The sequence below is a fragment of the Salmo trutta genome, unplaced genomic scaffold (assembly GCF_901001165.1).
Source record: "Salmo trutta unplaced genomic scaffold, fSalTru1.1, whole genome shotgun sequence".
NCBI lineage: Eukaryota > Metazoa > Chordata > Actinopteri > Salmoniformes > Salmonidae > Salmo > Salmo trutta.
The window spans coordinates 26,573-45,583 of record NW_021823302.1 but is presented as its reverse complement, the minus strand read 5'-3'; the positions used below and the strand labels follow the sequence as shown (position 1 = coordinate 45,583).

Genomic DNA, 19,011 nt, shown 5'->3' with positions numbered 1-19,011 from the left:
CTATAAACTATAGGTCTTTGCTCTCTCTCTTCCCATGCTATAAACTATAGGTCTTTGCTCTCTCTCTCTTCCCATGCTATAAACTATAGGTCTTTGCTCTCTCTCTCTCCCTGCTATAACTATAGGTCTTTGCTCTCTCTCTTCCCATGCTATAAACTATAGGTCTTTGCTCTCTCTCTCTTCCCATGCTATAAACTATAGGTCTTTGCTCTCTCTCTTCCCATGCTATAAACTATAGGTCTTTGCTCTCTCTCTTCCCATGCTATAAACTATGGTCTTTGCTCTCTCTCTCTTCCCATGCTATAAACTATAGGTCTTTGCTTCTCTCTCTTCCCTGCTATAACTATAGGTCTTTGCTCTCTCTCTCTTCCCATGCTATAAACTATAGGTCTTTGCTCTCTCTCTCTTCCCATGCTATAAACTATAGGTCTTTGCTCTCTCTCTCTTCCCATGCTATAAACTATAGGTCTTTGCTCTCTCTCTTCCCATGCTATAAACTATAGGTCTTTGCTCTCTCTCTTCCCATGCTATAAACTATAGGTCTTTGCTCTCTCTCTCTTCCCATGCTATAAAATAGAGGTCTTTGCTCTCTCTTCCCTGCAAAACTATTAGGTCTTTGCTCTCCTCTTCCCAGCTATAATACTATTAGGTCTTGCGATCTCTCTTACCATGCTAAAACTATAGGGCTTTTGCTCTCTCTCTTCCATGATATAAACTATAGGTCTTTGCTCTCTCTCTTTCCCATGATAAAACTTATGGTCTTTTGCTCTCTCTCTTTCCATGCTAAAAATATAGGTCTTTGACTCTCTCCTTACAATGTGCTATCAAACTATAGGTCTTTGCTCTCTCTCGTACCATGTCTAAGCTATAGGTCTTTGTTCTTCTCTCCCATGCGAGTAAAACTATAGGTCTTTTCTCTCCTCTCTTCCAGCTATTAAATATGGTCTTTGCTCTCTACTCCCAGGACTATAAACTATAGGTCTTTGCTCTCTCTCTCTTCCCATGCTATAAACTATAGGTCTTTGCTCTCTCTCTTCCCATGCTATAAACTATAGGTCTTTGCTCTCTCTCTTCCCATACTATAAGCTATAGGTCTTTGCTCTTTTCCTCTCATATTTTGTGATGTTTCCTCTCTCGTTCAAGCTATAAAACAGTACTCTCCCTCTCTCTGTTTCTCTCTCTGTTTCTCTCTCTCCCTCTCTCTGGTCTGCAGTGACGGTGCAGAATGTTGAGTGACAGACACAGAGCTATAACCCAGCTCTTAACGGCAACATAAATCCCCATTTCCTCTGCACCATGCTCTGCCACTCTCAGCCCCTCCGCCCTTTCATCACACCAGCCCACCTTTTCTTAGGGGGGAGAGGGGAAGGCAGGGGAGGCAGAGAAAATGGTCTCCTGCTGTATTCTGCTTGTTCTGAGAGGGGGCCGTAATGTACTCTGACAGCTTGAGGAAAAAGACAATTAGCCAGGAACAGGACTGGGAGAAAGGGGGAGGGGGAGACAGGGAGTGGGAGGGGGAGAGAACCAGGGGGAAAAGTGGGAGTCGGGGTGAAAGGGTGTTTGGCCAGAGGGTGAGTATACAGTAGGGTGGATGATCTAGTTACAATACATTGGGTCAAGGGTAGGTGTGAGGTTAGCAGAAAGGTAGGCATTTCTCTGATGACGATGCTGGTAGTTTGTACTGTATATTTACATTTAGACTTTTATTAAGTGAACAACTCCACGCCTCTCTGCTCTCTCTAGGAGCTCAATAACTCACCTTGACTAAATCAGAGGAAGGGTGTGTGTGTGTGTGTGTGTGTGTGTGTGTGTGTATATGAGAGACGCTGATGGAATGCGTAGCTCTGGTCTCCCTCCACACCGACCGGGACTCCGCACTGCAGCTGGCTCGCTTTGATGACATCCCACCTAACTGCTTATCCCAGGCTATCTAGGCTATGTGGTGTACACTGAACTGATACCCAGGGAGATAGATTGAATGTAGAAGGGAGGGAAGAGCAGTCAAGCTGTGAGTGTGTGTGTGTTTGTTAGTATGTCATTACTAGGCGGGGTCACTGATAGAACTGCACGTTGACATTTACTGAGAGCGAATGTGACTGTGTGTTTCCTGTGCCAGTCCTGTCTAGCTGCTTACACCAGAGCCAAACCTGATGACTCTGCAACATACTTGTTTCCATGTGTTGTCCAGTACGTGAACAGTATTCTGCTCCCTCTCTGTAGACCGTATCAGTGAAAGTTTGTAATGTCAGGGCCAGGTGTGTGTGTGATCAGACACATGGTCATGTTAGACAGCTGGACCACAGCACAGTTCTCCACCCACTGCCTCCGACGCTCTTTGGCCACAAACTCTCAAGGTGCCTAAAACATGCCCACACAACACCAATGACCATACAGGGTCCTGACCAAACCACACGAGCTGGACTTATACAGGGCTGACCACACACGCTTAGAGAGCCAGCGGCATTAGCTCCAGACAAACCAAGTCACTGGGACGTAGCTGCCAGGTGGTTTAGTCCTCAAGCACATTTCCTCCACCACAAGACAACACTGCTCCAGGCAAACAGCTAAATCAGACCCCTCGCGGAACAGAACAAACCTCTGATTGTGTCCACTGCAAAGTCACGACCGCCAGACAGAGACAACAGAGCAGAGAGGACGGCGCCCGACTGACTATATTACCACAGAGTTACAGCGTTGCCAGACTGTCATAATGTGTTGGTTCAAACTGGATCTTAGTCAGGTCAAAACTCTCTCAGGTGGAAACATGGCATGAAAGAGGGTATGGTAGTAATGTAGTCAATAGCACAGGAAACTAAGTATGATGACAGGGGTGGTTTCTGAGTAAGACAGAGAGAGAGAGAGAACAGCCTGACCAGCGAGTCCCAGGTAGTAATAAGGCCTCATGGCTGAGATCCTCCCCTCTTCTCTCCTCCTCCAAGACCCACCTGCTCTATGTTAGACGCCACATAGCAGACAGTGTTGGAGAATATAAAACAGCCCTCTGGCTACTGAAAGACACGTGGTCTTTCTCTGTGCTGGGTCTATGGTGAAACACACACAGGCTCGTCATTCTCAGGTTCTATATACACATTGAAGTAACTGACAATATCATTCGTCAGAAAGGATAAGCACAATAAAGTGTGCAAAACGATCTAAAGAACAAGTTATAATCCAAAGTACAACGTTTATACTAAGGTGACCACCCCTGATATGAGAGGAGTGTACAGTGTTTACCTGGGTGTACTGCCCAACTTGCTGTGTGGAATCCAAGGTTCAGCTGCAAACTCCTCCACTAATAACAAAACTATCTTCCCAGCCGCTGGCGATCCTCACAGGAAAACTGGAGAAAAGCCAGAACCTTGAAGCAGTAACAGAAACGTGTGTAGAGCACCAGCAGTAGAGAAAACAGTCCGACTTTGAAGCCTGGACAGCACGGTCTGCCCACAGCGAGAGTGTGTGAGGAGTGTGTGTGAGAGCTGTGTAGGAGGCCGGGCGTGCTGGAGCGGGTACTGACACACACAGGCGGATTAGGGAGAGTCCCAGACGCTTGGGGGCTGAACCAGACACCGGAGCCCCAGCACCTCCAACCCCACTATCCCTCCCCTGGTCTGGACCTTTCCCTCCCTCCCACCCTCCACCTGATCCTAGCCTATCCACTCCCACCTCTTAACCCTGTCACCAAACACCTCCACCCAACCCCATCTACTCTCTGCTGCCCTCAATCCAACCCCCAGGTACTCTCTGCTGCCCTCTACCCAACCCCCATCTACTCTCTGCTGCCCTCTACCCAACCCCCATACACTCTCTGCTGCCCTCTACCCAACCCCCAGGCACTCTCTGCTACCCTCTACCCAACCCCCATACACTCTCTGCTGCCCTCTACCCAACCCCCAGCCACTCTCTGCTGCCCTCCACCCAACCCCCATATACTCTCTGCTGCCCTCTACCCAACCCCCAGGCACTCTCTGCTGCCCTCTACCCAACCCCCAGGCACTCTCTGCTACCCTCTACCCAACCCCCAGGCACTCTCTGCTGCCCTCTACCCAACCCCCATATACTCTCTGCTGCCCTCTACCCAACCCCCATATACTCTCTGCTACCCTCTACCCAACCCCAATATACTCTCTGCTGCCCTCTACCCAACCCCCATATACTCTCTGCTGCCCTCTACCCAACCCCTATATACTCTCTGCTGCCCTCTACCCAACCCCCAGGCACTCTCTGCTACCCTCTACCCAACCCCCATATACTCTCTGCTGCCCTCTACCCAACCCCTATATACTCTCTGCTACCCTCTACCCAACCCCCATATACTCTCTGCTGCCCTCTACCCAACCCCCATATACTCTCTGCTACTCTCTACCCAACCCCCAGACACTCTCTTCTACCCTCTACCCAGCCCCCATATACTCTCTGCTGCCCTCTACCCAACCCCCATATACTCTCTGCTACCCTCTACCCAACCCCCATTCACTCTCTGCTGCCCTCTACCCAACCCCCAGACACTCTCTGCTGCCCTCTACCGAACCCCTATATACTCTCTGCTGCCCTCTACCCAACCCCCAGACACTCTCTGCTGCCCTCCACCCTCCACCCAACCCCCATATACTCTCTGCTGCCTTCTACCCAACCCCCAGGCACTCTCTGCTACCCTCTACCCAACCCCCAGGCACTCTTTGCTGCCCTCAATCCAACCCCAGACACTCTCTGCTGCCCTCTACCCAACCCCCATACACTCTCTGCTGCCCTCTACCCAACCCCCATATACTCTCTGCTGCCCTCTGCCCAACCCCCAGGCACTCTCTGCTACCCTCTACCCAACCCCCATCCACTCTCTGTTGCCCTCTACCCAACCCCCATATACTCTCTGCTGCCCTCCACCCAACCCCCATACACTCTCTGCTGCCCTCTACCCAACCCCCATCACGCTCTGCTGCCCTCTACCCAACCCCCATCCACTCTCTACTGCCCTCTACCCAACCCCCATCCACTCTCTGCTGCTCTCTACCCAACCCCCAACCACTCTCTGCTGCCCTCCACCCAACCACCATTCACTCTCTGCTGCCCTCTACCCAACCCCCATCACACTCTGCTGCCCTCTACCCAACCCCCATACACTCTCTGTTGCCCTCTACCCAACCCCCATCTACTCTCCACTGCCCTCTACCCAACCCCCATCAACTCTCTGCTGCCCTATCTCTCTACCACTTCATCTCTCTCTCTCTCTCTCTCTCTCGCTCTCTGTCTTCCCCCAACTTCCATTCTTTCTTGTTCCCCCTCTCTATCTTTCCCTCTACTCTATCATCATTCCCCAGTGTTTTGCTTGTGGTTCTATATATCCTCTATGAGTGCCTGCACTAGAAACTTCTCTTATCCTACAATCTTCTCCCCCCGCCTCTCTCTCTCTCTCAACGTGGCACAGAGCTGACTGCAGTCTGAGGGTAGTGGTTAGCACTGGAGCGCTCAGGGCAGGGTTCAGACACAGAACAACTACCACATAATCACAGAGTCCAAACAGAGAGAGAGAGAGACATTGGGAGAGGCCGAGAGAGAAAAAAGAGAAGGAGAGATTGAGAGAAGTCTCTCTCACTTCCACGGCTCTATTCTCCACCTCTCTCTCTTCCCTTGCTTCAACACACTAGCTCTGTTACATACTTCTGTTTCCTCAGCCATGTGAGCTTATCTAGGACAGCTTGTTCCACTCTTCCTCTGTTGATTCAGGCTTTGTCTCTCCTGCGTGCTGGTAGATAGCGACAGCTTGAGGAAAACGTCCCTGTAATGTTGTCATTCCATTACTTTAGTCAGCCACAGAGCTGATCTAACAGGGTCAATGGTAAATGCTGATATTTTTATCCCTCCTCTGATCCGGTGATAAAATCTGACAGGGAAACACACTGATGCTGCCTGCCCTGCCAGAAACGTGTGTATCAGTGCATGTGGGTAGATGTGGGTGGTGTGTTGTCAAGTCAATGTGCTTGGTTTTTTAACTCATCAGGAAGCATTAGTCAGTGTGCATATTCATGTCTTTGCTGTGTGGTGATATGCTATGGAGTCCTGTGAGACATGCTGCTACACATGCAGAGATACAAACAGACAGAAACGTGTGTTCGCATGTTGAACAATCGCTGAGTGTTTTTATCTATGTGCTAGACTTGTGCTGATCCTTGCAATGTATGCTGGGTGATTTAGCTCAAAGGCACATTGTTTTGAAAATATGTACAAGTATGATTGTGTGTATGTGTGTATGTGTGTATGTGTGTCACACAAAACTGACGTTGGAACACATGCTAAGCCATGTTCCACTGATTACACTATGTGTGTGTGCGTGCAGACTTGCATATATGGTGTACGTGTGTGTACCACAGGAGGTTGGTGGCACCTTAATTGGGGAGGACTGGCTCGTGGTAACGGCTGGAGCGGAATAGTGGAATGGTATCAAACACATTCTCTGTTCCAGCCATTATTATGAGCCGTCCTCCCCTCAGCAGCCTCCTCTGGTGTGTGTGTTTCTAAACATGTACCTTCAGGCTGAGCTTCACCCTCCTTGTCTCCCTGCTCTTCCACTGGTATGTGAGTGATGGGAGGGGCGCTGCATGTCACAACATAGCTTCACTACTGAGCACACCGTCTACCCACAGGGTACGACTGGATCTGTGCACGTGTGTGTGTGCATGTGTCTGAATAAATGTAGATATTTTCTCAGACATGAGTGTCCTATAGGCCTTTACAAATGTAAATGTAGTACTAAATATACAGACGTGTGTATTAAAGTACCTTTCCTATGAGGTAAATGATTTCACAGCCTCTGAAGCACACAGGTCTTCACTCTTTAACCTCGGCTCTGGTTATGAAGGACAACATTATTGTTTTGGTTTGGGTGGAGTGGACCGCCACGTGCCATTACACCTTACCCCTCGACCTCCTCACCCCAAATTCTTTCCCCTTTCTATTTCCTAACCAAGATCCAGGGGGAAGAGGGAGATATTAGAGAGTGGAAACCACACCGCTGGTCCTCCCTAACTAAACACAGCCATTAACCCCAGTGGTTCATGGTTCCAATAGCACAGAGTCATGCAGAAACAGACTGACTGTCTCTGTGGTGTATGGGCAGCAGGCAGCAGGCAGCAGGCAGCAGGTAGCAGGCAGCAGGCAGCAGGCAGCAGGCAGCAGGCAGCAGGCAGCAGGCAGCAGGCAGCAGGCAGCAGGCAGCAGGTAGCAGGCAGCAGGCAGCAGGCAGCAGGCAGCAGGCAGCAGGCAGCAGGCAGCAGGCAGCAGGTAGCAGGCAGCAGGTAGCAGGCAGCAGGCAGCAGGCAGCAGGCAGCAGGCAGCAGGCAGCAGGCAGCAGGCAGCAGGCAGCAGGCAGCAGGCAGCAGGCAGCAGGCAGCAGGTAGCAGGCAGCAGGCAGCAGGCAGCAGGCAGCAGGCAGCAGGCAGGCTGAATGGTGGCCATACTGTAGCTCCACACAGCTCCACACAGCCAGCCACATTAATCAACACTTCCTTTCCCAGCCGGCAAACACTGTGGAGACGGTTGCCATGGCAATGAAAGGCCGGCTAGCAGGAAGCGGACACACCTAAGGGATCGATGTGTGTGTGTGTGTGACTGGCCCAGGGTCTGGTCTTACTATGGTAGCTGAGGTTCAGTACAAGTAGCTGGCATATGTAGATCTGGCAAACTGTAGATTACACATACAAATGCATATTGTCTGTCTGCATTAATAAAGTATACAGACTACCTCCAGCCCTCTTAAAAGCCCAGCTGTTTTGGAGGATCTTCTGAAGCTGTCTCAGAGGACCCCAAACCCATCCATGCCAGCCTCCCCCCACCCCTCTCCCCTCTGTCTGGCTGGGCTGTGGGTGGCCTGAGTGGATGTCTTAAAATGTAACAACATGTTAGAAGCCCCCTCCTCTCCTCTCCCACCAGACACTCCCATCCTCAATGAAGACATGTCTTCATCCTCTCACAGTATCCTGAATCTGTGTATCCCAATGACATTCCCATGTTGGAAAATAGCAGAAGTGCTCCGGATGTTGGAATTCATACAGGAAATAAGCTTGTTTCAGTCCAACCCTCGTCTCTGCTCTGATACCTCTCCTCCAAGCTCAGTCAGGATTACACGGCTATTTTCAGTTCCTTATCTACGCAGGGACATCACAATTCCATGACCTAGTATACGGTCCGGAAACTGTATGTATTATCTATAGGCCCTGTGTCACTAAACCTTATACAATCCAAGTGTGTATGTGTATGTGTGTGTATGTGTGTGTATGTGTGTGTGTGCAAGTAAGTGTGTGCAAGTGTGTGCAAGTGTGTGTATGTAAGTGTGTGTATGTGCGTGTGTGTATGTGTGTGTGTGTGTGTGTGTGTGTGTGTGTGTGTGTGTGTGTGTGTGTGTGTGTGTGTGTGTGTGTGTGTGTATGTGTGTGTGTGTGTGTGCCATCTATAACTATAACCACTACTATTCTCTCAGTACTCTGACATTCGTACCCCTGCTCGGCCCCTTATCCCAGAGAGAGAGAGAGAGTTAGGTGGTAGGGGGGAGGCAGATGTCCCCCATAGAAGGCCTGTTGAATACCATGAGCTGACCTTCCTGCTTCACAGAGAACACAGGTAATGAATACTGACCCATACTGTAGATACAGCATGGTACTGGAGATACCATCTCTCCCCCTTTCTCCCTCTCTGTCATCCCCCTCTCCCTCCCACCCCCCCCCCCACATTCCAGACATGCCTCAGGGAGATAGAGGCCTCCAGGACAGTCACACAACGACAGCAGCAGCAGCTATTGTCTGTCAGGACTGAGAGGAGAGGCTTGGGTGTTAGCATGCCAAAGGAGCCCCACTGCTCTCCTCCTCTCTCTCAGACCACACACAAACAAACACCAACAAACACCAACAAACACCAACAAACACCAACAAACACCAACAAACACGAACAAACACCAACAAACACCAACAAACACCAACAAACACCAACAAACACGAACAAACACCAACAAACACCAACAAACACGAACAAACACCAACAAACACGAACAAACACCAACAAACACGAACAAACACCAACAAACACCAACAAACACCAACAAACACCAACAAACACCAACAAACACCAACAAACACCAACAAACACCAACAAACACCAACAAACACCAACAACACCAACAACACGCGCACACACACACACACACACACAAAGTGCAACAGACAAAAAGACAAATTCAAGCAGACACAAATTTAAACAAGAGTGACTCAAAAGTGCTGACCTCAATAGGCAACAAACAGTGTGTGTGTCAGATTTGACAAGATTCCAGCATACTCTATAACCACATCGCTCCAGCCCTCTTCACACCTACCCACAAGCTGACAATCAACTATAAAACATTCATCAGAAGCAACATTCTCTATGCCTGGTTGATGTCATGTAAAAAACAACTCCAATATGCAGCCTGTCAACCTGCCAGTGCCAGACCAGGATGTATCTTGTGGATCTGAAATCCTGCAGCGGCGAGTCATATGACACTGCAACAGCAGCCTCTGCTGGGCGAAACTCAGAATCACCAAAACAAATGTCTTGTTTCCTGCCACATCCTCATACTCACAGGCCGTAGACCAGGGGAGGACAACAGGGGCTTCAGGGTTTTATTGTGCTCCAACACACCTGATTAAACGTAATCAACTAATCAGGATCCTCAATTTAGCTGTGTTAGTGCTGGTCCCTCCCAGACTGGAGTTTCCCAGCCATGCAGTGTTTTTCCATGCTCCTCCAGCTGCAGACTGACTGGGAGCTGAGAAGGAGTCAGGACTCCAAGCAGCAGCACACAGCTGGCAGCAGCAGCACACAGCTGGCAGCAGCAGCACACAGCTGGCAGCAGCACATAGCTAGCAGCAGCACATACTGTAGCTGGCAGCAGCACACAGCTAGCAGCAGCACATAGCTAGCAGCAGCACACAGTTAGCAGCAGCAGCACACAGCTAGCAGCAGCACACAGCTAGCAGCAGCAGCACACAGTTAGCAGCAGCAGCACACAGCTAGCAGCAGCACACAGCTAGCAGCAGCACATAGCTTAGTGCCACATTACCCCACTAATCTCTCCTCATCCCAGCATTCCTGCACACATATAATATTCCCCAAGTCCACCTGACACAGATAACTGTCGGATTACCACATGACGCAATCCTCAGGGATCACAGAGAAAGCAGGAAAACAAGACAGTGTACATGTTAAACAACCCCCCCACACACAGCAGGGGGGGAGTCCTTTAGAACCTGGAGTCTGGAGATATATTGTGCTGTTGCAGTTATTGCCTGTATAAATACCTGCTTTCTACTATCTGGGAAAACAACAATAGCACAGGCCTAGTGACCCATAACCTCTTTCCATGTCTGAGGGATCTCATGCACCACTTCATACAATATCTGGCTGGATTTGTCCCACCATGACTGACATCCTCACAACTGACACGCTTCCATGCTTCATCCTACACCATCCAACACCAAGTCACAGAAATCGCAAACACACACACACACACACACACACACACATGCCTGCATACATACACACAGACAAAAGTCTCTACTCACTGAGGTGTAGGCGGTCTTGCCCAGGCTGTGGTTGTGATTGAGGTTCCGGTTCTCCTGCTCTCTGCTCTGCAGCCCCGCCAGGTGTCTCTCCAGAGCGGCCCAGTCCATGGTGGGCAGGGACTCTTCCTCCACAATCTCCTCCTCTCTGTATCCCCCCATCCGTCCTCCTATTCCCCCTCCTCCACCACCACCCCCTCCTCCAACGCTGCCTCTGACCCGGCTGGAGCGCCTGTGGCTGGGCTTGGTGGCCCCCATGCCCCTGGGTAGGGGCCTGGTAGGGGAGTGGGGCAGGATCAGGTTGCCATTCTGTTTCAGTTCCTCAGGCACGGCAGCAGCGAAGGTGGCTGTGTGTCCACTGTGAGTAGGAAGGGGTGGAGGCTTCACATCCTGGAATTCCTCGGCCAGGCTGCGGCTGTTGACTGGCTTCCTGAAGCCTCCGCCTGGCGCACCTACCACAACCCCACCCACCTCCTGGCCAGGGGACTGCTGGGAGCTGTAGTCGTCCCCGTACTCACTCTTCCACTCCTCAATCACCTTCTTCTTGTACTCCTGGTAGTCCTCATCCTCCTCATAGTCCTCATCCTCCAGGGTTGCCAGATCCAGGGAGGGAGAGGATTTGTAGTCCTCTTCTAAGGTTGCCAGTTCCAAAGATGGGGAGGATTTGTAGTCATCCAGGGTTGCCAGTTCTGGGGATGGGGAGGACTTGTAGTCCCCCAGGCATGCCAGGTCTAAGGAGGGAGAACAGGGTGTCACCTTGTTGGAGTTGGACTCGGAGCTGGAGCGACTGGAGGCGTCGCTCCCCAAGTCCATGCCATCCTCCCGGTAGTCCTGCAGTGGAGAGAGAAAGACGGATGGAGAGAAAGGAAGGAGAGGAGAAATGGAGAAAAACATATATAAATAGAGGTAAGAAAGAATGAGAGGTTGGAAAGAGAAATGATGATATTGAGATAAAGATAGAGGTTGAAAAAGAGAGAGGGAGGGGAGAGAGGAAGAGAGAGACTCAAACAGAGAATTTAGGGAAGTGTGCACACAGAGATTACTGTTGTGGTTTGAGACCAACAACCACAGAACACTTCCTGCCCCGGTAGAACTTCCTTCCTCTAAATTAATTTCCTTGGCACCGTTTCAGTCCCTCTCTGACGCACTTTCTCCTCTCCTCCCAGTCACACTCTCTCCTCTCCTCCCTGAGACAACCTCTCTCCTCTCCTCTCCTCTCCTCTCCTCTCCTCTCCTCTCCTCTCCTCTCCTCTCCTCCCTGAGACAACCTCTCCTCTCATCCCAGACCTACTCTCTCCTCTCCTCTCCTCCCTGAAACAACCTCACCTCTCCTCCCAGACCCACTCTCTCCTCTCCTCCCTGAGACAACCCCTCTCCTCTCCTCTCCTCTCCTCTCCTCTCCTCTCCTCTCCTCTCCTCTCCTCTCCTCCCTGAGACAACCTCTCCTCTCATCCCAGACCTACTCTCTCCTCTCCTCCCTGAAACAACCTCACCTCTCCTCCCAGACCCACTCTCTCCTCTCCTCCCTGAGACAACCTCTCCTCTCCTCCCTGAGACACTCTCTCCTCCTGTTTGTTTATATCTGAAGTTTGCATTGTAACAGCTGAGCCAGAGAGAGAGAGAGAGAGAGAGAGAGAGAGAGAGAGAGAGAGACAGAGAGAGACAGAGAGAGAGAGAGAGAGAGAGACAGAGAGAGAGAGATAGACAGAGAGAGAGAGAGAGAAAGAGAGAGAGAGAGAGAGAGAGAGAGAGAGACAGACCAATAAACCTGCACATGTCCTCAACTGTATGATTATTGTTATTGTTGAATGTATGGTTATATTGACCGTTGGTTATTGTTGTTACTGTTGTCCTGTTGACAATTTTTGATTCTCATTTTTATTTATTTTTTATATTGTAAATATCCAAAGTAAGCTTTGGCAATATGTACATTGTTACGTCATGCCAATAAAGCGAATTGAATTGAATTGAATTGAGAGAGAGAGAGAGAGAGACAGAGAGAGACAGAGAGAGACAGAGAGAGAGAGAGAGAGAGAGAGAGAGAGAGAGAGAGAGAGAGAGAGAGAGAGAGAGAGAGAGAGAGAGCGGTGATTTCTCCTATCATCACACATATCACATAGTTTCCCATTTCAGATTGTAAATCAGAGGCAGATGCTGTCACAATGTATTTCCTTATCTGTGTCTTTGGCAAAGTCTTCCCAACAATAATGGTCCATGTGAGGAATACCAATCTCTTTCTCCAATCGTCCCAAGGTGAATGCCACTGCCATGGCTCTATATATAACATGCATTGCGGTGGCTGTGAGTGACTTAAACAGATGAGTCCAGGGTGGCTGTCTGACCTTGACTGTCTGCAGTGTGAGGCCACAGTGTGTGTTGCTGTTGTTGTCCAGTGCCAGAACAATCACTGTCTGATTGATTACCAACTTAATGAAAATGCCCGCCTTGTTTATGGGCCTCCACAAATCTCAGCACGACCTGAACCTCTTTCAGTATTTTCACCTCTTTTTTTCAGTGGCCGCATTAACACAGCGCCTGGCATCACTTTTAAAAGTTCATGAAAAACAAGCAGCAGCAATTTATTCAAAGTTACAACTGGAAAAACGAATTGTTATGCATCCAACACACTAAGACTGATTGATTGATGATGTTTATTGTCCTTCATTTTTCTTGTGGCCTGTTAATTTCGAAATACACCAAAGAATGGAGTTCACAAAGTGTTGATTAAATGATATGCAATACATTTGAATATAAAAATTGCAAACCCTGACATTAAAAACAATCAGTACAACCACCAACATAGACAAGCACCTCACCAGTAACCCCCCCCCCCCCCCCCCCCCCCAACCACACTCGATAACACCTATCTCAAAGGGATACCTAACATGCTAGTAGATACCCATAGACTTCCAGTCATTGCGCTAACGCTAGTTAGCATTGGCTCGGGAAACTACCTCTTAACTTCCTTCATACTGGACACAGAGACATAAAAATGGTATCCACGAGTTAATATTTAAGGTCTGCTTATAACTATGTAATAACGGTTAATATGCAGTTTATATGCAGACCTGCAGATTAAATGATACCAGCACCTAATCTATACACATCACACCTAACTTTATGTCTGTCATCACTGATGTTAGTCGCCAGCTGAATGAATCTACCCAGTGATTCAAAACTGTGACTCCTTAGAGACGTTCAATTTATTCACGCAGTGTAACTATACAGAACACAACTTCATTCAGACCTAATGAACCATTTTTTTATGGAACATGGACCATTGTTCCATCCAGACACTTGGATTTAAAGACAATTTCAGTATCTTTATAATTCTTTGCTCATTCTAGGCAATAACACTACGATTTCTTTATAGTAAAGATCCTTGTTTGATAGATTATTCTATTCCTTTCTGACACCCCATCCCTACATCCACCGGGACTGCTATTTCATTTCTTCTCCCAGACCCAGACAAACCAGTATAATCGGAGGGGGGGGGGCAGGCTGGCAACAGTCGAGCTGTTGGCAATAGTGGCTCACTTTAACTCACACTCTCGCAAAATGGCAATGTTTCGTTACATTGATTTTATATTGTGAATGTGGACTATTTTAATAAGGACAACATCTGAAAAGGGGGTTGACACACCGATTCATAGCTGCACCTAGTGTCAATGTCGTAGTAGGCTGGTTGACATCTAGGCGTGGGGACATTATGCGCGCATCCTGCACCTCGCCCCATATCCCCGAGTCCAGTCACGTTTATGAATAAGATTCGAGATCAGAATGTTGTGTTGGCTACATGTGACATATCGCCTACACGAGGTCACGAATCCATGAGCTGCCGTTCAAAGAGTGGTGCGAGTTCGTTACAATGTGGCTACAATGTAGCAAACCTTAACAAAATGCTCATCAAAACACCGGCTCTTTCAGTGATCCATCCGGCCGCTTTTATTCGAAAGTCTACCTTCCATTCCGAGATTATTCAAAGACGATTATATTAGCCTACTCTGTACATTAGAACTAAAAAGCTAGATAAGGGATCATGGCGTGTTTCCTTTATCTCCAGCCATTAAAGTAGGCTACCACTTTAGCCTATAGTGGGGAAGCCGTGGGAATCCGTTTTAAATCTCAACCTGCGACTCGTTAAAAGGGCAACGGCTCCACTGGTGGGAAAGAGCGTAGCGTAGCCTGTATAATCATAAAGAGAATAGAACTGCTCTAGGCCTATCTAATACGTCGGAATTAAAGTGACGCTTCCAGCTCCTGTATTATCATATTAATACCATTTTTGGCGTCGGTTCATTTGAGTCCGTGTAAAATGTGTAGCCTTATTATTTAAAGTGATTCAGAAAGAGAAAAATCCCGTCAAGACAGCCGGGCGGGGGAGCGGTGGGACCCGCGTTGGTTCATCCTCTCACCGATTAACCTCGTAGCCACACTGGGTGGATTTGGCCGTACAATACATGCAAATTGCAGCTGCGCGGAACCCCACCCCGACAGCAAGGCGGGTGTTTTGGGTTTAATTCGTGTCTTGAAGGGGACACTGGCCACAATCATAAACCCCTGTCATTTTAATGTACTTTTGAATAAGCTACAAAACCAGTTTTACACTTGCTTATTCGGCTAAATGGTGATTACATTTAACGCCCATGTCATTTAGGCTACACAAACCTCTGCTCTAGCCTACTCGCTGTGGTAAAGTATGTTCAGTCGATGCCAATTAATACAAACCTTTAATGCAGGAAAATACTGTATCAACTTCATAAACAGATAGACCATCTGCAGAGTCATTCATCCTCAAATGATGTAATGTTCCCAAAAAAGTCACGGAAAAACCTCACATCCCCCGGCAACAGCCGTGACAGTACCACCCAATTTCACAACGCAGATGACAACCAAAATAACGAGTCCACACTGACGACAGGGTTCCTATCAATACACCACACTGCACTACATATCAATAAACAATGTTTACCCCTCCATGGTTAGGCTGATATAGGCTATTGAATAAGACAGCCTATACCCTATAATAAACCAGCTCAGGCAGCGACTGTACTAATGATAGTCTACTAACCTGCAAACGCCCTATAGTAAAATGTCTGAATGACAGAAAACAGCCTATTCTAAGTAAATCTAGTATGACCGATGACCTATAGAAGACATAAATTAAGGTAATACAAATAGCCCAGCATATGGGTTGAATAGTCATAACAACAAACGCAGCACCAATACTTACTGTCATTTTCTCTGTAAGATCTCTTGTCTCAAGACATTTTAAAGTCAATACCAGACAACAATTGGATCTTTGTTTGTCAGTACACTCGGGAGATGGTGAGGATATTATCCGCTACCCGGAGATATTACAGAAAGCCGGTAGATTGTTGAGAGCGTATGCCAGTCCAGTCATTGCTCTGTGTGTATCCGCCGCGGAGCCCAACCCATGAGCTCTCCCGAGAATGAGTAAAAAACAAGACACGTTAAAAAAATCTAAAATAGATGAGTTAAAAAATAATTGCGCGCTCCCAGATCGCCGCTCCTCTCTCCTTTCCCGGTACAGACGTCAACGTCGCTTCTACTGTTCAGCGCATGCACACACAAACTCACAGAGTGATTGGCGAGAGAATGTGAATGTGTCTCTCTCCGCGCGTTTTTATCGCCCGCACAAGTCAGCCTCGCACATATCTCTGCTTTCCAGTGCATTCAACTTAACGCTCACACACAAGCAAAGAAGCTCCCTGCCACAGCGGCGTCTCAACTTCTCCAGCGCTCTATCGCAGCAGGCTGCTCTGAGGACAAACTGACGACAGAACAGTAGCCCTGCCTTCTACACTCACTGACCTTGCGAATGGTATATTGAGGGAAAGAGACATAGAGAGAAATATAGCAGAGAGAGAGAGAGAGAGAGAGAAAGAGAGAGAGAGAGAGAAAGAGAGAGAGAAAGAGAGAGAGAAAGAAAGAGCCCAACACTATATCTAGTTGAATAATTCAAGATGCCCTGGTGTTCTGAATAGGTTTGGAACAGTTTCTGTCACACTGTGAATGCATAAGCTATAAGCAGCCTTGGACATCTCAAGGATACTGCTGTCATGTTCTTTGTAATTGAAGCGCTGTGTTGAGGCTCATAAAGATAGATCTAGTCTTCTGGACAGACCTGTGTTTTGGCCCAAAGGGTTGTGGTCTGTTTTGGTACCACAGACTGCCATGTCTCAAATCACACCCTATTCCATATAGTGCTCTACATTTGGCTAGAGACCTCTGACATCTCATTCTCCATCTCACTTTTGGCCAAGGCCTATTCTCCATATAGTGCACTACCTCTATCCAAAAGTAGCACAGCACACCCACTGGGAAACAACTGGTTGAATCAATATTATTTCCAAGTCCTTTCAATCCCCCAAAAATCTATGTGATGACGTTGAATCAACGTGGGAAACTAATTGGATTTGCAAAAAAATCCTCAACGTAAGGGCATTTCGTCTTTTTATCACCCATCTTTTAACCTTAATCCAATGACATGGTGAAATGTTTTGTTGATTTCACATTGAGTTCACAAGTCGTAGTTGAACTGATGTCTGTGCTCAGTGGGTAGGATGTAATCGGAGATTTACCACTGTGGAATTCACCCCATGCCCATATGGACAGCTGCACTCACAGGGTTGAGACAGGGTTAACACAAACATGTTATTCCTCTGACATGTTTTATGATTGGAACTGGTAATATACACTGAACCAAAATATAAACGCAACATGTAAAGTGTTGGTCCCTTGGTTCATGAGCTGAAAAAAAAATCCAACACATTTTCCATATGTACAAAAAGCTTATTTCTCTCAAATTTTGTGGAAAAATGTGTTTACATTCCTGTTAGTGAGAATTTATCCTTTGCCAAGATAATCCATCCACCTGACAGGTGTGGCATAACAAGAAGCTGATTAAACAGCATGATTATTACACAGGTGCACCTTGTGCTGGGGACAATAAAAGGCCACTTTAAAATGTGCAGTTTTGTCACACAACACAATGCCACTGATGTCTCAAGTTTTGAGGGAGCGTGCAATTGGCATGCTGACTGCAGGAATGTCCATCAGAGCTGTTGCTAGAGAATTGAATTGAACGTTGTTTTAGAAAATTTGGCAGTACGTCCAACCGGCCTCACAATCGCAGACCATGTGTAACCATGCCAGCCCAGAAGTTCCACATCAGGCTTCTTCACCTGCGGGATCGTCTGAAGGGGTTCAGGGGGGATGCTGAGGAGTATTTATGTCTGTAATAAAGCCCTTTTGTGGGGAAAAACCCATTGTGGGTGGGCCTGGCTGCACCCCTGCCCAGTCATGTGAAATCCATAGATTAGGGCCTAATTAATGTATTCCAATTGACTGATTTCCTTATATTAACTGTAACTCAGTCAAATCTTTAAAATTGATGCATGTTGTGTTTATATTTTTGTTCAGTACAGCATTTTCAGGCATGGTTATCAAATTAAGACTCAGAGCATTACAACCACCTATAACACACATACGCTGCACGGCCTAGATTTAAACCTCTAAACATAGTTTATTGGAGGAGGATGGGAGCGGAGCGTTGTACAGATATATAAATATATAATAGCAGCACAAAGGATTACGTCCTGGTAATGAAAGAGCACTACTTCAAAGACCCCTCACTGAGACACTCTCCTCGCTACAGAGGGGACACCACCATCAGGGATCTCCCCAAAGAGAGATGCAGCGGGGGCCCTATTGCTATCTCCCCTTACACCCCCCATTCCCAAATGTCCCGCTTCCCCCACTTCTCATCAGACAAATCCCCCAAACGCCAATTGGTCACAGAGGCAGAGTGAGCTACCAGATAGTTAAATGCCTTTAGGGAAGCTGAGACACTTTTGGGTTCCTCATCTAGTGAGGAACGTGACGTGGGTGAGTTAACACTCTCACTAGGCAATTAGCTTGTCAACAGGAGGCTAATGTAGTGTGTTTTAGTCCTCTACGTACCCCCCATTTACAACCCCACACCCTCAACTGCGATACCCAACCTTTTTGAAGTTCCTTTATTACCTCCTTTCAAGTAAAGGCCATAGCAATTATTTGATCCAAAATTCCTCTCTGCCCTTTACAAATTGGACCAGAAAACATCTGTGAAGCGTCAGAGAAGATCTTAAACGACATGATAGAGATGTCCATGTCAGTTCACTCAGAAGACTTTTGATCGATGTCTTCAACCAATCTTCAAAAGAAGACCGTACTGCAGATGACTTTTACTGTACTTTTTGATTTAGGACAGGTGGTCAAAGGAAGTTCACCAGTCAACATCACACAGTACGGCTCACCCCAGGCACCTAAACCCCGCTGTATTTCTATCACAGTGCCCTGCAGTGCCAATGAACAGTGAGGTGGCTATGAAACTGCCAGCCAACAGGCCTCACCCGTCATATGGGCG

At 47.9% G+C, this 19,011-nt stretch overlaps 1 protein-coding gene and 1 long non-coding RNA gene across 2 annotated transcripts; both read right to left on the bottom strand.

Annotated features, from left to right (window-relative positions):
* Nucleotides 1-1,003: 1,003 nt before the first annotated feature.
* On the bottom strand, nt 1,004-5,804 carry LOC115190081 (uncharacterized). Its single transcript, XR_003877101.1, has 2 exons — nt 5,612-5,804; nt 1,004-1,099 (listed from the first exon to the last, which is right to left on the bottom strand). It is a non-coding gene; the product is annotated as an uncharacterized LOC115190081 (long non-coding RNA).
* A 4,611-nt stretch (nt 5,805-10,415) lies between these two features.
* On the bottom strand, nt 10,416-16,495 carry LOC115190079 (schwannomin-interacting protein 1). Its single transcript, XM_029748555.1, has 2 exons — nt 15,814-16,495; nt 10,416-11,411 (listed from the first exon to the last, which is right to left on the bottom strand). The coding sequence occupies exons 1-2, from the start codon at nt 15,817-15,819 to the stop codon at nt 10,476-10,478; spliced, it is 942 nt and encodes a 313-aa protein (XP_029604415.1). The 5' UTR covers nt 15,820-16,495; the 3' UTR covers nt 10,416-10,475.
* Between the last annotated feature and the right edge of the window lie 2,516 nt (nt 16,496-19,011).